Here is a 17,002-nt window from a genome sequence, read left to right as displayed (position 1 = left end):
AAAATGTCCGAGTACTTGGCACGTTCTTTAGTCCTTTAGAGCATGGTTGTTTAGAGCACGGTTGTTTAGAGCACCACTTAGCAAGAGACAGAACTATTACTTTGATTAATTTTGCTCTTTTTCGATGCCTGGACGTTCAGACAACGTGATTCAGTGCAATCCGGCATAGTTAATCGAGGGGACTGGTCCTCTCGATTGACTATGAATCCGGTGAGGAATGGATACGTACGCATGGATTATGAGGGACTTAGGCCGAAGTTTCAGAGGGGTAGTGGCTGCTTTGTAGACATTGCCGACTGGCCACCAGAGTGCAAGCGATTTAGAAAGTAAAAACGCCAGATACAGAATAGTGTTTTCCCAAAAACTAAAGGCTACAAACATTGTAATCCATAACGTGATTCAAGTCAAAATGCTTTTGTTGTTGTTAAACATTTTACTGAACGAGATAGGGATCGATTTTTAATTATCATCTAAGATTTTCGGGTTAACTTTTAGTTACTGTCGATCGGACAGGAACACGCAATTATATTTCTATGATAAACTATACAAATAGTCATCATTGAATAGAAAAGACTATGGAAAAAATTTCGTTTTTTTGATCACTCGCATAATTATTTGGGAATTCTATGTCTGTGTCAAGAATCGATGAAGCGTTGACAAGAGGTTTGTTTCACGAAACATGGTGAATTCGTGATGAAGGATAAACTTAGAAATAATTAAATTTTCATAGAAGAAGACATCTCTTTCAGCGAAGAGGTACACATCCGCTGGCAAATTTGGACTGGGGAGACTCTAAAACTGCTGTGACAAGTGGCAGCAAATATACGTGGTCCACACGACAAAATAGAGCGAATAACTACTCTACGTACTGTTACGCCAGCGGTCTCGAGCCCGCCAACAAGGCTGTTCGTTCAACATCAGGCAACCAAATACAGTAAAAACCCGCAAGTAAGAACCAAAAAATTAAAAACCTGTTAGCCTAAAATTTGCTATTTATACCCCCTATAAACAAGAACCTATTTAGCCTAAGAAAACTAAAATAGGTTCTTATTTCCTAAAATCATATAGTACATTACAGGTACACTGAAATTATTTACTGTAATCATAATCGAAGAAAAACCAAATACAAATTTATATTATTTCCTTTTTTGTGGGGGGGGGGGGTGGGTGGGGTAGGGGTGGTGTGGTGAATAAAATTAAAATATAGGACAATTACCAACTTGTTATGCAGGTGTGTTTTTCTCCAAGAATAAGAACCTGTTTTAAGAACCTAAATAGCCTAAAATTTTGTTAAGTACCATTTATATAAGAACCTGTTTAGGCTAACTCCTAAAATTGTATGTTCTTACTTGTGGGTTTTTACTGTAAATTAGAACCGGAAGATCTTTCAAATGTAGTTTCTCAGGGGATTTTTTTAGTTTAAGTTTAAGTTTAGTTTAAGATTAAGTTTAATTCATTCTCCACAGGCATGGCAGGAGAAAGGAACAGAACTTTCGTTCCAATTGACACCTAACCCCTTTTTTACCCACCCATCCCACCCCGGGGAGGACATCCCTCACACAGTAATCTCGTGTGTGGGAAATTAACGTCTCCTACCCCAACCCTGCAGGAGACAGGACCTCCATTTATCGTCCCTATCCGAGAAGACTAGAAAGTCTAACCATTTTCAGATATTATTACAAAGGCAGCACTTTCTTCTCAGTTAAGACCCGACCTCCCGCTCAACAGTTCGACGCTCTACCGATTGAGCTAACCGAGAGGCGAGTTAGCCCAGATAACCCAACTGAGCAGTGTGACTGACCAATCAATTCACCATTTATTTACGATGTTCTTTTATTTGTTATTATTTAATTTCCAAAAGAAAAAAAAGATTTCCAAGACTTTGAGTAGCGAAAAAAATTTAATAAAAATACAATTTTTAACATTTCTTTTAAGTATCAGGATCAAAAATAATATCTATCCGTGAAAGGCATGAAAACTGAACTGGTTAACAGACTTAAAACAGGCTCATAACTGACCAACCTATCAAATCTTGCGCTTTCTCGACCGCTCTTACTCAGCCACTAGAATACTAGGTTCAGTCTTCAGCCGCAGGTGCTTCGGTGCGCAATCCTCTCCATACGTTAATAAAATTGCAGGCGCACCGACAACCTACATTTGGAGACTGAGCTTTCATTTTTATCAAGCTAACTTATGGGAAAGTGATGATATAGAACATTTTCCGTGTACTGAGTCCCAGAGCACGATTAACTTACAGTACAAAAAAATGCTTTGACTTTGTGAGCGTAATTGCAGCTCATAGCTACGACTGATACTTTGAATAAAAGATAAAATGTTTACATCTTAACATGAAAATAGGGACTCCAAAGCTTTTAAGAAATCGATATTAATTTCAAGTTTGCATAGTAAATAACTGAATCATATGAAATCATTGATCAAGCTTTTCACTGAAGGTGTGGTATGACTCTCAATCTCATTGTAAAACTTTGCTTGTTTCACCAGGGAAACCTGTCAAGAGAAAATGAAGCTACGATTAGCTCAGTCATCGACAAATTTCAATACATACCTCATACTGGCCTCATATTCTGGGTTCGAACTTTAGGTTACAGATGGAGTGTTTTTTTCCCCTCGGATTTATGGCCAAGCGTGAAACCGGGATAGTTATGATATCTCTGGGTTCGAATAGAAGGGAAAGCCAGATTTCAATTTAAACGAACTTTTGAATTTGTTGTCCACACATTAAAATATAGCCCGCTAAATTGACCAATCATAGCGCTCGTACTTAGGGAGAGATATAACAAACTCTACCACTACCTCTACCCAATTTTGAACAATTTTGGTCTCAAAACTTTCTTTTCTTGATCAGGTTTAAATGAAAATTTTTCAGTTTAAGTGATTCAGGAAGTCCCCAAGTTATATTCCCGACTTTCTTCTGAGATAATAATCCAAGATGGCAGATGATTACTCACGTCTAACCAACAGCCTTGTTCCAAGCTCCCTTAGGGTACCCCCTCAGTATACTCAGTTTGATTGTTACTTTATTCAGTGTTGGGTTTTTTCACCAGTAATGAATTAAGGGTATGGTGCTAATTTGCCGTGTAATATATCTTAGTTATGTATTTACCTATTGATTTGGCAAACTTTGTGGCATCACTGGCAAACTGTAACCTCTCTGTGACTTGCACACTGTGATAAAAATTCCAAAATAAAAATATTTTCCTCATAATTCTATTAAAAAGAGTTCACTTGTCAGGATTTTGAATCATTATCTTCACCGCCAATGGATTCTTGGTTTAAATCAAAAGCATCACAGCAAATGGAAATTAATTTTTGCTTACCTAAAGAATTTCTCGCTCTCATCTCTTACTGGTACCTGGGCAAACCATGAAGGCTTACACAAAACGATACGGAGAACTTGGTTTCAAAGCTATCAACAAAACAAACGGTATTTATAGCGATGTTATTCCCGGAAACTAGGAGATTGATAGAATATTTGGTAAGGTGACAGAACAACGATTGTTTTTTTTTTTAATTTGGCACTTTTCTCTTCGTGGATCTACGGCGGAAACGTCGTCTGACTTATCGCCAATGACCGCCGGAACTGGCAGTTCTCCACAAAAGTTTTGCCAAAAGGCAACCGGGGAGTTTTTTCGGAAAAGTTCCAATCACGCATGGTCTTAAACAAATATAAATATAGATGCAAGACCGATACAACGTAGATAAGTTTTAAAACGGAGCACTATATTTCGGCTGGCCAAACCAGCCTTCTTCAGGTGCAATGGGAATTAGATAGCTGTATGATGTAATAGCGGAAATACGTAAAACTAATTTGATTGACAATGAGATAATACGTATGATGCACTATCCTCGCAGAAGAGAGCGCTATTTATTGGTAGAGCGCTGCACTAGTATCGCAGAGGTCAGTGGTTCGAATCCCGTACAGGCCTGATTTTTTTTTTAACAAATATAAATATAGAGGCTTCTTCAGGTGCAGTGGGAATTAGATAGCTGTATGATGTAATAGCGGAAATACGTAAAACTAATTTGATTGACAATGAGATAATACGTATGATGCACTATCCTCGCAGTAGAGAGCGCTATTTATTGGTAGAGCGCTGCACTAGTATCGCAGAGGTCAGTGGTTCGAATCCCGTACAGGCCTGATTTTTTTTTTTTTCAGGTCTGATTTACGCTATTGCATAAAATAGCGCTCTCTACTGCGAGGATCGTGCATCATACGTATCTATTACCGCAGTTCAAAATATATGAACTTCATATGTTCATCATAAAGGGTCTAGTCATGCACAGTCCATCCTCGATGAGGTATCTATATGGTCTGCTAACAACAAGTTCCAACTTCACCCTTGTAAATGTAATGAGCTTAGGATAACCTTTGCATGCTCTCCGACAAAATGTGAACTTGTGGAAATCGCCGGTTGTAAAATTCATACAGTACAAGTAGTTTAGTTATTGGGCGTTTCATTCAAGACGACCTTATGTGAGAGAAATGACAAAAAAAGCTGCCAAACGCCTGTATTTTTTAGCGCAACTAAAGCGTGCCAAAGTTCCACCTGAAGAACTAGTTCAGTTCTATGTTGCCTGCATCCAATCTGTTTTACTTTATGGCTGCCAGGTTTTTCATTTTAGTCCTCCATAATATCTAACCTTAAGTTTAGAACGAATACAGAAACGTACTCTTAGGACAATTTTCGATTACGAAGTGCATTACTCAGATGCCCTGGCACGTTCAGGCCTCGCTACGTTAGAGCAAAGAAGGACGGAACAGTGTAAAAATGCTTTTTAAAAAAATTGTAGATAACCCCCTTGATGTTCTGCACCCTCTTATTCCTTTCAACGAGAGACCAACTAAAGACCTCAGGAATGTTAGACCATCCCGTGTAAAACCATATAAGACCAATAGGTGTCTCGACACTTTTTTTAACAAATGTGCAGTTCTTTTTTTAGCAATTCAACTGCACTAATTTCTAAGATTTTATATTTGTAGTCATATATTCATCGTAAATGAGATAATAATTAAAAATAGAAATAGTAAATAAAAATAGAAGTAAAGTGGGGTAAATTGAATAAATTAAATAACTAGAAGTAAGAGTAGTAGAAAGAAAAACACCAATACATTTCTTCGCGAGCGTCAAGGCCATCGGGATAAATAGTATTGCCTCTTGAAATTATAAAAGCTTCCCTGGCCTTGTGGATCGATTCTCTCTTGGAAAACACTTTTTCGATGGCGATAAGCTCCATGCCGTAAGCAGAGTGGTTGGGAGAGGAAAGGAAGTGTTCTGAGACAGTAGTAGGTTTAGATCTAGAGTTAGGTTTATAAATGGTACGGCGGTGTTCATTAAAACGGTCTTTTAAACGTCGTTTCTTTAGAAATTTGGAAAACATCATTGTCAACAGAAAAAGGACTGTCTCAAAACTCACCGACTGCAAATCCTGTCAAGGATTTCTCCGCTCCATTCGGACAGGTATGTCGTGCTGTTGTCTGAATTCTTGTACATAATTACGGAAGGCTTTCTTGAACCTTTCAGCACTGTGGCGATAGCATCAGGGATGCAACTGTATTAACAACAGGGAAGGAAACAAAAATAAAATGACGCCATTGACTAACTGGAAATCGTTTCAAAAGAAAAACACTTTGGGCTGGATACTGTGATTTCTGGCAAACCACCAACAACTTGTTTCGAAATTACCCCACTGATGAAAATGTACCTCTGAATCAGAACTGTTATCCAGTTTTAAAATAGCGCTGCCTTCCATGGCTAGATGACTGATATATTATTCTTGAACCCAAACTCATCTTTTGAAGCAATGGATTTATGGTAGATGCGATATAACTTTGAACATTTTCCCATCACAGGCATTCCCCCTCCCTCCCCCCCAACAGTTTCCTACTTTCCATTACAATAATGATTTTTTTAATGATATCATGGTACCTTTGAGTGACACCAACACTTACTTGAGGCTCATGTTGCCAATAGTCTCATTCAGTATGGAGCTGTACAGTGTGAACCAGTGAAAACTTTCCTCGTAAAAGCCTGTGAAAATGCAAGACATTGACAATACTTTCCGTGTCTGAACTCGACCTCACGCCGCTTAAACATACACACAAAAAAGACTGAGCAAAACCCTTACTAAGCGGACTCCCGAACAACCCTTCCTTTTTATATGCTTTTAGTAAGGGGTGTCCGCTACTTGAAAAGGTCCTTTTAAAATGTTATTAATATACCTTTGTAATGAAGACAGGATGGAAGTTTTTCCTCCAGAGTTGTAGCATTTTCTCCTTTACTTTCCTTCTTTACATCCGATTTCTCTTCTTCGGTATCGTTATCAATCTTTCCTACAACTTCCTCGTTGTTTTACACTCGCTTGTTGTAAGTAACTAGTACAGAATGAAACTAAATTAATCACGACGGTCAATAAAAGGGAAGAAAAATATCACCATGAGCCAATAGGAACTGAAAGAAAAAAACAAGTGCACTGCTTCAAGCGCAGTAAAATTGGCTCCACTTTTAAATCTGATTGGTTGAGAGGGTGCCTCCCAGTTTTCTAGACCAAGTACAGAGCGTAACGAAACAACACTAGTGCAGTGACGGATAACTATCGACAGTGAAATGAAAATTACACAAAACGCACCTAGTTCAGGAATACTGTGCTCAAGAAGGTCTTTAGCACCCATGAGCCATGTCAAAGTGCTGGGCGCCACGTCAGCAGTGTACCATCCTGCTGTGTAAGTTTTTGGTGTTTCCGACCACACCCTGGGTGTGGCAAAGCTGCTGCTAGTGGTATAGTGCTTGTTCTTATTGCCATGAACATCTTGCAGAGACGACACCACATACTTTTTGCTCTTAACTTCCTGAATAATGAAATAAGAAAAGTCAAAGAGAAAGGTATTTTACACAAATGAAGTTTCGCCAACAAGAAAACTTTAAAATCTGAAAGTCATCAATGTTCAACAAATTGCAAACTTATTTGTTGTAAATTCCGAGCCCGGGATACAAGGCACTGACTTGTGAATAAAGTTTCTGTCGATCTATTTATCTGTAAAGTCGAAAGGTTTTTGAACTTCAATAAATCAGTAACCCACTTGAAAAAGATACCAACCTTTTTCCTTCTGAAGACTCTTAGAACCCGCCGATTGTTGCGGCTAAATGTGCATCCATTTTCAAGTATAAGATTTCACATAAATGTTATTAATGAAGATATCTAAAGTTACCCAAACGATCAAAATAACTCTTACAGTTCCTTTGCAAATCTCGCGTTAAAGCCGCACAACTCCTTTATGACATAAGAGCACGCGCTCGTGCAAGCGGTTCAGTCGAGGATAATACTGATTGGCTGAAAAGTTGTGATGTTTAACGCAACTTTGTCAGTTCCTGTTTTCACGTGACGTCTAAGAACATTGAAAAATTAGAAATTATGCACCTTTTAAGATTATAGTGAAGCTTGTTGTTAGAACTGTTGTGGACTTATCTTTTTCCAAATTTTCAGTTTGATAGGGTTTTTCGTCTTGTGCTCCCCCGAGGGACACAAACATGGCGTCATACAAAGCCTTATAAATTTGAGTAAGACATTTCTTCGAATATGTCCTGCACAAAGCATCGGACAGACCTGAATCTTTGCTCTTTCATTCTTGACTTTATTTGTTGAATGGCTTTGACGATGGTGTGACAGTGAAAACCGGCAATATGTTTTTATTTACACTGCAACATCTTATTGGTTGAGGTTGGTCGAGAGGTAGTGTAAAAAGTTGGGAGACTGAGTACCACAGAGACGAAGACTATGAGAGAACTCAATTTTTCGAGTAATCCTCATTTGAATAGCTGTTTTTGAAAATTTTGTGGACCATTCGCCTCCATCTCGTGTTTTACAACTTTTCTCTTGTTCTCCAACATCCCGCGTGGTTTATTATGCCGGTAAGCCGACACAAAGTGTCACAGCTTTATTGCTTAAATAAAAGATAAAAGAAACCTCATCTGCTTAGCTAAAAAGAAGCGGAATTCTAAGGAGTGGACAACTCAAAATGGTGCACAAATCCGTATGTTTTCTAATTCTGGAATAGACATACTTCATTCCTTTTTAATTCCTGACACCTTCCGATTTTTGGGAAAACGACGACAGGTTGATCTGTTGATCTGTCCCGAAAATTTAAAAACATTTTTCACTGATTAACAATCCTTTTCAATCTATTCCATTCTAAAACATCCTTGTCATCATCTCTTCTGTGTTTAGAAGGAGTAAGTTCCTGTAGTGCTGCGTCAGTGAGGGCGAGATATTTTGAGATAATTTGGGTCTATCAACTGAGTTGACATTGTACATTGGCCACCTCAAAGCCGACGTTTCGAGCGTTAGCCCTTCGCAGTTGATTAAACCAAATCCTCTTTATGTTTCAGTCTATTTAACCTAAACGATATTTTGTAGTCTCCATGAAACTGAAAGTTGTTCTCGTGGTTCTTCTTCGTAAAGAAACCGAAAATGTCGTGGCTCAATGACATCCAAAATTAATACACCGTTTTGGGTCAGCCTGCTCACCAACCTTCTTCAGAGCGCGAGCGAAACAATGAATCGCATAGCATAAGACAAGGCAAACAAAGGAATAATTAACAAAAATTTTTACTATATAAAGAAAATTTTCAAAACCAGCCTTGTTGTCAAATGTTGCTAAAGACTTAAAAAGAACCGCTCAAACTTGAGTTGATAAGCCTGAGACACACATGTAAAATTCGTTAAGAAGATTCGTTGACTCTTTTAGGTAAGCTCCTGTTCAGTGATATTCCGTCGTGTCGTTGTTTGCTTATTAAACATTTAATGTTACAAGGTCAACAGCTTTTTGTACCCGTGGGTCAGTTTGGAGCAAGATCACTGAGGCGTAGCATCAAATTCAAGATAGCTTTGTTTTAAGTGTCAAGGCCTTGAGACAAAAAAAAAAAAAAGGGAAAGAGAAATGAAAAAATGGAAGTCCCAACACATGAAATTCAAGACATTTTTGCGAGCCCTGCTTTTTGAACAGACCCTTGGTCGCGCCTAAGTTGCAAACCGATTATTTCATTTCACCCAGTTAATTCCTTACACGATGGCCTGCGGCAAATTATTCAAAACAATTTCGGTTCATTTCCATTCATGTTAAAATCTGACATGAGAAAACTCCTTGACATGTAATTATCGGTGAGTCAGTGAATTCTTTGTTCATCTTGAATTTTTATGAAATAGTTCCTCCAATTATTTCTTCGTCGTTATAAAATCACGAGTTTTATTTCGAGAGGTGCACTCGAAAGATTAATCATCTCTGAAAAACTGCAACCGAAAAAAATTACAGTTCAACTCATCAAAAGATTGTTTGTGTACCTGTCGCACGTTTAACTGGATATTCATTTATTTAATACGTCCTTCATATGCATAATACCGAAAGGAGCAAAACACGTTTTCTCGCGAAGCAATGAGACTGAGCTAAAGACAGACTTCTTGTCGTAACATATATGACCTCGGCAGAAAGCTTCTTTGCTTTGTCTACGAGAGCATTTGGATCTAACACGTCTTGTCCCGGCCTGTGAAACAGCCAATCGTTCAGTCATTTTTAAGCGAGAAAAGGTAATTCATGAAACAATTACAACAACTATCGCCTCCACCTATGTTTTATTTACAACACAAGACGCCAACAGAACCCTTTAAAACAAAAACATTACGAATCAAAAGTCTGTAAAGTTGGATTAACAACTTACATGTCTTGTAGGGTTTTTTCCTTTTTCGAAACAGCTCTGAATGCTAGTGAAATCTTTCTTCAACTTTCTTTACCTCAGTTCAACACATTTAGTCATTCCTTGTTTCCGACTTTTTTTCTCGTTTCAGTTAGTTTTGACTGAGTACATTTTAGTTACCAAGGAACAACATGAAAACAGCGAGTTTTACCATCATTGTGTTCATCGCTTGCATGGTTTCGCAACTGGTGCTTTCCGCCAACCGGTCGGTAAGTGTTACGCTGAAGCGACAGACTGAACAACTTTCAATCATAACCACCTTTCTTGATAGATCTGTCCCCCTCTTGTCGCTTGGTAAAGTGTTCAGATTCGGGAACGCATTAAGATTATGTTGAAGTCTAAAAACATGGCTCTCAAAAGGTTGAAATATGGCCCGTTTTTCATTTCATAGATTTGGAGCTTTGTCTGTCCTAACATTGGTTTCAGTTTACAAACAAGTCGCACTGAAAACTAGCGATTTCTGCGACAACGAATTCGCGTAAAAGTGAAACTAAAACACTTTTAAACTGTCGAATTGCATGTTATGAATCCCTCAGTAAAACTAGGTTTCAGTTATTGATTTCTCAGTTTTATCGTAACTCGGTGAATCATTGAATAAATTGCAAAACCCAGAAAAATTTTATCAAGTAAGTCTCCAATAATTGAAATTCATAACATGGAGAATATATAATGTATAAATGGAGTGCTTAAGTCAGTGAAAGTTTTGTATATATCTTATCAACCAAGTGCGAGGGCCGTACTGGGAAAATATTGGCCCGAGGTCTTGACAGTACGGACCGAGCGCAGCGAGGTCCGTACAAAAAAGACCGAGGGCCGATATTCTTCCAGTACGGTCCCGAGCAAGCTTGGTTAATAAGAGATTTATTATACGACTGAAGTTCAAAGGGACACAAGTGCGGTATCATTCGGGATCATTCGGGACAGTGCCCGGTCCAATACTGAGAGAATATTGACCGGCAAAAGAGCATTTTGATTGGTTGATTTTAGTTATTGGCCATTTGACTGCCCGAGTCGTGTAATAAATTTTATTATTACTTCTGTTTTAATGAGAGGGCATTTGTCTGGCCCCCAAGCCCAAACTCTGTCAGCCAAAAAAATCGTATTTTCCTAATCGAAGCCCTTTGTACAGATTAGCAACTTAAGCGAAATAGTTGAAAAAAAAAGAGAGCCGAGTCAAATTTTCATGTCATCGAGTGGATGTCACGTTGTGTTATTTTTTTAAACCAATATTTGGTTCAAGAATTTCACTGCGGTGGTGCAGAGTAAGTAAAAATTCGTCAGTTTCCCTGTAGGAACCGCCAATGCTTTTTCTTTTCTGATTCATTCTGTGGAAAAAATGAATTTTTCAAATACCCAAATATGCTTGTATATATTTGTTTTCATAAATGTAAAGTTTCAGTGATTCAACATTAACCTCAAATAATTAAACAAAAGTCAACTGTTTCGCCTTAAGCTGATTTCGAAAATAAAGCAAACAAAGTAAAATGGATGCCTGAAATTGGAATCCATGCTGAAACATCTTATAGCACATCTGCAGTTGAGTAAAATACAATACAGTGTAGTTTCTTGTCAAGGAAGGAAAGAGGAGTCTTCACAAGCTTCTTACACCATATATCTATATCTCCTTATATCGAGCTCACTAAAAATTTTTTTTTTTTTCGCGCATTTATCTTATATCAAAGGTCAAGTCTCCAAGTTGCCTATCTACTGGCTGTAGTGGCGTCCCTGGTGTCCCTGGGGTTCCTGGGCTCAATGGAAGGGACGGAAAAGATGGCAGAGATGGGGGAAAGGGAGAAAGAGGAGCTCAGGGAGCACCAGGAAGAATGGGACCTAAGGGTCCACCAGGAACTAAAGGAAAAGCAGGTGCCAAAGGAGAACCCAGTGCCCAGGTCTCCGATCAGAAAAACTGGAAACAGTGCGCGTGGAAAAATATTAATGATGGGAGAGACTATGGACTAATAAAGGTCAGGAAAGAAAGAATTTCACGTTGGTTATTCTTCCAGCATGAGATTAGTTGCAGAAGCAAGTCAGAACTCAACCACTTTATCATCTTGTGGACTGTGGGATGAAGCATTTTCAGTCAGTGTGTTGATGGTTCCAGGAGTGTTTAGCTGATATGTCTAAAGCTATAATTCTCACTCACTTAGAAAACTATTAAGCAGTCGAAATTCGCCTGCTGCCATGGAGTGGTCCATACACTTATTCAAGAGTATATCTCGTAACAACTTGCTAAAAACATCATTAACAAAGTATTTATATCTTATCTTTTGATCGATCAATTATTTACCTCCAATTCATCTTTCTTATTTTCTCCTGTTTTTCCAGTACTGCTCTTTTGTTAAGCAGTATTCTGCTACGGCCTTGAAAGTCGAGTACAATGGTGATTTCAGAATAGCCTTTTGCCTGGATTGCTGTAAGCGCTGGTACTTTACTTTCAATGGTGTGGAATGCAAAGGTCCCCTCGCCATCGATGGTATCTACCACATTCACGTGAATAACCGTAAAACAGACTACAACGTTCACAAGGTAACTCAGATTGCAGGTTACTGTCAAGGAATTCCAAAAGGTACCGTGAAAGTCGGAATAAACGTCGGAGACTGTGTGGGAAAGAAATCAGGATCTGATGCTTATACCGGGTGGAATTCTGTTACTCGTATCATGATCGAGGAAGTCCCTCCACCACAGCACTAGCTGAAGGATTACAAAGAGTCTAAAGGGAGACAGCGCCTTGAAAAGATTGGCTATTATAGTTTAGTTTGGGTGACGCTACATGGCTTTTAGTGTAATAAGGCCGTGAAGGAAAAAACGGCTTCATTGGGATTAAAATGTTTTCCAAAGCACAACTCGTTTTGACTGGTACTTCACTGTGCTCAAAGGTTAGCTCAAAATGGTTTCGATGGTCTATGGTGTATCGTTGCTTCCACAAATTTTCATTTATTGACAGAAAATTATCCAAAAATCCTATTTCTTACCAAGTAAGAAAATATTTTGTGAAACCCAAATATTTGTGATTGAGTGGTGATCAGCATATCAAAGATCCATTTTCTGCCCCGAGTTTAAATTTTTCATAGCACTTAATTGGTCTTAATTGGTTCCCAGACATTTACTTTTCCGAAGACCCGATTTCTATCACACTTGCAATTTATACCAGACTAAAATTGAGCTTTTGAAGTAGTCCAAAACCCTCCAATAAAATCTTTGTTTATCGTCCATGTTGATTGCACTGACTACTGAGTTCGGAAAACGCTTGTCTTAACTGGTGCTCAGACTCTTTTTCCGTCTTGTCATCTGGCCCGTTCCCAGTTTCTCGTTCACCGTTCCTGATTTTAGAAACATATGTGTGAAGATTTAGTAAAACTGACTTTTTTTTAACTGTATTAAGAAAGTTAGCTTTACTAGGTTGTCGTCTAAATTTCTTTATGGTAAGCTTTTAATGCCTTTTTTATATAAATATAAATGCAAGACCGATACAACGTAGATAAGTAAATTTTAAGACGGAGCACTATATTTCGGCTGGCCAAACCAGCCTTCTTCAGGTGCAGTGGGAATTAACAGAGAATTGGGATGATGCTTCATAGATAGCTGTATGATGTAACAGCGGAAATATGTAAAACTAATTTGATTGACAATGAAATAACAATAAAAATAAAAATAGTGAGCAAAAATAGAAATGGAGCTAATCGCCATCGAAAAAGTGTTTTCCAAGAGAGACTCGATACGCAAGGCCAGGGAAGCTTTTTTAATTTCAAGAGGCAACACTATTTATCCAGATGGCCTTAACGCTCGCGAAGAAATGTATAAGTTTCTAGTTATTTATCCAATTTACCTTACTTCATTTCTATTTTTGCTCACTATTTCTATTTTTATTATTATCTCATTGTCAGTCAAATTAGTTTTACATATTTCCGCTGTTATATCATACAGCTATCTATGAAGCATCACCCCAATTCTCTGTTAATTCCCACTGCACCTGAAGAAGGCTGGTTTGGCCAGCCGAAATATAGTGCTCCGTCTTAAAATTTACTTATCTACGTTGTAGCGGTCTTGCCTTTATCTTTATATTTCATATTCGTTATTTTGGGCCGATCAGATCATCGCTGATCCAACGCACAAGAGTAGGAGTATCGTCCACGGTTGCCTGCTGAACATTTCACACTTTTTTAAATGCCTCCGTAGACCTAAAAAACTGAAGGTAAATTAGGTGTCATTTCAAACGATAAATGATTTGACAGCACCGGCCGCAGAAACTACTTGATTCACACACACACACACACACACACACACACACACACACACACACACACACACACACACACACACAAAAAAAAAAAAAATTTAAAAATTACTACTTTATTCACCACAATGTTCCAACTATTCCTACCCTATCAGGTTATGACTAGTGTAATTAGAGTCAGTCTCCAGCGGTTTTTAGGTGAGCCCGCAATCCTCCCATACTCGGAGTGAATCGCGGGCGCACGGAAAACCCACCGTTGGACACTGAGACGGAGACTGAGCCTACACTGTTATAAACTTAGCCAAGTTCAACGAAATCGATAAAAAGAAAATCTTTCCTTCTTTTGAAACAAAAAAAAATTGAAATTAGTCTTAGAGCACGATTAAGTATAAAAGTTACCGTGACTTTTTTAGCATAATGTAACTATTAAAAATTTCTCACTTTGCTCTATGAGTCATGAAATGTTATCACCTTAAACCTGAATAGGGACTCAAATTAAGCTTCTAAGAAATCGATATTAACTTAAGGTTGCTTGGTAAGTAAGTGAATAAATCATCGAATAAGCTTTTCACTCGAAGTTTGATGTGATTCTCAATCTGATTGTGAAGCTTTGCTTGTTTCATCGGGGACACCTGTCAAGAGAATGAGAAAGTGTAGCCACGATTTACTTTTCAATAACAAATTTCGATACACATCTTTCCGTCACTAACCTCATTTTCTCGATTCGTACTGTAAGTTACAGACCAAATTTTTTTCCGCTCGGATTTATGGCCCAAACCTGGGGTAATTATGATATCTCTGGGTCCAAATAGAAGGCAAAGCAGGATTTCAATTAAAACAAACTTTTTAATTTGTTCTCCACACAGTAAAATATGGCCCGCTGAATTGACCAATCATAGCGCACTTACTAACGGAGAGATATAATAATGCTACCTCTCGTCCAATTTTGTAAAATATGGCCCGCTGAATTGACCAATCATAGCGCACTTTCTAACGGAGAGATATAACAATGCTACCTCTAGTCCAACTTTGTAAAATTTTGGCCTCTAAACTTTGAACTATAACATTGTACTTTCGTAATCAGGTTTGGATGAAAAGCTTTCATTGTAAGTGATTCAGGATGTCTCCAAGTTACATTCCCAACATTCTTCTGAGAGAAAAATCCAAGATGATAGATGATTACTCACGTCTACCCAGCAGCCTTGTCCATAGCTTCCTTAGGGTACCCCCCTCAGTATCCCCCGTTTGATTGTTACCTTATTCAGTGTTGGGTTTTTCATTAGTGTTGAATTTAGGGTATGGTACCAATTCGACGTGCAATATATCTTAATACTCAAAGTATATTAATTTTGTTACGTGTTTACCTGTTAATTTGGCCAACTCTGTGGCATCACTTGCAAACTGTAACTTCTCTGTGACTCGCACACTGCAATAAAAATTCAGTAATAAAAGTCTTTGCCTCGTAGTTCTCGTGGTTCCATTAAAAAAATTCACTTGTAATACGTTTGAATCAGTCTCTTCACCGCAAGTGGATTCGTGGCTTAAATCAAAAGCTGTTATATCATAATTATAACTATGGTTATATTAAAACAAATGCAATCGATTTTTGCTTACCTAAAGAATTTATCGCTCTCATCCTTTACTGGCATCTGGGCAAACCATGAAGGCTCACACAGAACGATACGGAGAACTTGGTTTTCAAAGCTATCAACAAAACAAACGGAAGTCATAGTGATGTTATTCCTGGAAAAGTGAGACTAATAGAATATTTGGTAAAATGACAAAACAGGGATTGTTATATTCTTAATTTTGCTCTTTTCTCTCTGTGGATCAAAAGCGGAAACATCGTCACTTACCACCAATGACCGGAACTGGCAGTTCTCCACAAACGTTTTGCCAAAGGTAACCGGGGTGTTTTCTCGGAAAATTTTCATTGACGCATAGTCTTAAGCAAACACGATTCTTACGAAATTTGGGAAATGTCATTGTCAAAAGAAGAAGGACTTTCTCAAAACTCACCGACTGCAAATCCTGTCAAGGATTTCTCCGTTCCATTCGGATAGGTATGTCGTGCTGTTGTCTGAATTCTTGTACATAATTACGAAAGGCTTTCTTGAACCTTTATGCACTGTGGCAATAGCACCAGGGATGCAACTGCATTAACAACAGGGAAGGAAACAAAAAATTAATGACACTATGGACTAACTGGAAATCGTTTCAAAAGAAAAACAGTTTGCGCTAGATACGTGGATTCTGGCAAATCACCAACATGTTTGGAAATAGCCCCACAGATGAAAATGTCCCTCTGAATCAGAACTTTTATCCAGTTTTAAAATATCGTTCGCCTTCCATGGCTAGATGACTCATATATTATTCTTGAACCCAAACTCGTCTTTGGAAGCAATGGATTTATGGTAGACGCGATATAACTTTTAACATTTTCCCATCACAGACATTCTCCCTCCCTGTCCTCAGGATTAAAAAAAACCCACTTAAATCAAGTTAAATCGGTAAAATAACGACACCAGGAGCAAACACGACACGTATAGAATAAGGTAAGCCGTTTTTATTGAATATTTTCACTTTTAACTATCTCCGTGGATATCTCGTAGAAAAATCCCATACAAATCCTTATAAATCCATATGCAAATTGTACTCCTTGTGTGGTTCTTAAAGAGAGCTTGGGCCGCCTGTGCTTCAAGGGCGGGAAAATCGGCTCCACTTTTGAATTTGATTGGTTGAGAGGGTGGCCCCAGTTTTCTAGACCAATCACAGAGCGAAGCGAAACAAAAACAGTGCAGTTTCGCTCTGACGAAAGGCTAACGCTCAAAACGTCAGTTTTTTAACTCTTTACGGTGGCCAATTTACAATTTCAGCTTAGTTGATATAACCAAATTACCTTGTTACCTCCACCGACGCAGCACGTTTGTTTAGAAACTTACCCCCTTTAGTCAGTGAAGTTACGGATAACTATCCACAATGAAATGAGAATTGTATA

General features: G+C 38.3%; 1 protein-coding gene and 2 long non-coding RNA genes across 3 annotated transcripts in view; 1 reads left to right on the top strand and 2 right to left on the bottom strand.

Annotated features, from left to right (window-relative positions):
• Window positions 1-1,887: 1,887 nt before the first annotated feature.
• On the bottom strand, window positions 1,888-3,469 carry LOC111330680 (uncharacterized). Its single transcript, XR_002694821.2, has 3 exons — window positions 3,339-3,469; window positions 3,125-3,186; window positions 1,888-2,508 (listed from the first exon to the last, which is right to left on the bottom strand). It is a non-coding gene; the product is annotated as an uncharacterized LOC111330680 (long non-coding RNA).
• A 5,975-nt stretch (window positions 3,470-9,444) lies between these two features.
• Window positions 9,445-12,613, top strand: LOC111330699 (collagen triple helix repeat-containing protein 1). The gene is made up of 4 exons (XM_022935605.2): window positions 9,445-9,603; window positions 9,862-9,979; window positions 11,453-11,734; window positions 12,096-12,613. The coding sequence occupies exons 2-4, from the start codon at window positions 9,902-9,904 to the stop codon at window positions 12,459-12,461; spliced, it is 726 nt and encodes a 241-aa protein (XP_022791340.1). The 5' UTR covers window positions 9,445-9,603; window positions 9,862-9,901; the 3' UTR covers window positions 12,462-12,613.
• A 1,583-nt stretch (window positions 12,614-14,196) lies between these two features.
• LOC148734936 (uncharacterized) overlaps window positions 14,197-17,002 on the bottom strand; it is a 4,057-nt gene continuing 1,251 nt past the window's right edge. Inside the window, exons 3-6 of the long non-coding RNA XR_015999271.1 lie at window positions 16,024-16,158; window positions 15,619-15,708; window positions 15,369-15,430; window positions 14,197-14,636 (exon numbers count right to left, since the gene is read on the bottom strand). This is a non-coding gene — a long non-coding RNA (uncharacterized LOC148734936). The remainder of the gene's footprint in view (window positions 14,637-15,368; window positions 15,431-15,618; window positions 15,709-16,023; window positions 16,159-17,002) is intronic.

This window comes from Stylophora pistillata, chromosome 3 (assembly GCF_964205215.1).
Source record: "Stylophora pistillata chromosome 3, jaStyPist1.2, whole genome shotgun sequence".
NCBI classification, from domain to species: domain Eukaryota; kingdom Metazoa; phylum Cnidaria; class Anthozoa; order Scleractinia; family Pocilloporidae; genus Stylophora; species Stylophora pistillata.
Note: the sequence above shows the minus strand (reverse complement) of the source record. Positions and strands in the feature narration are given on the sequence as shown.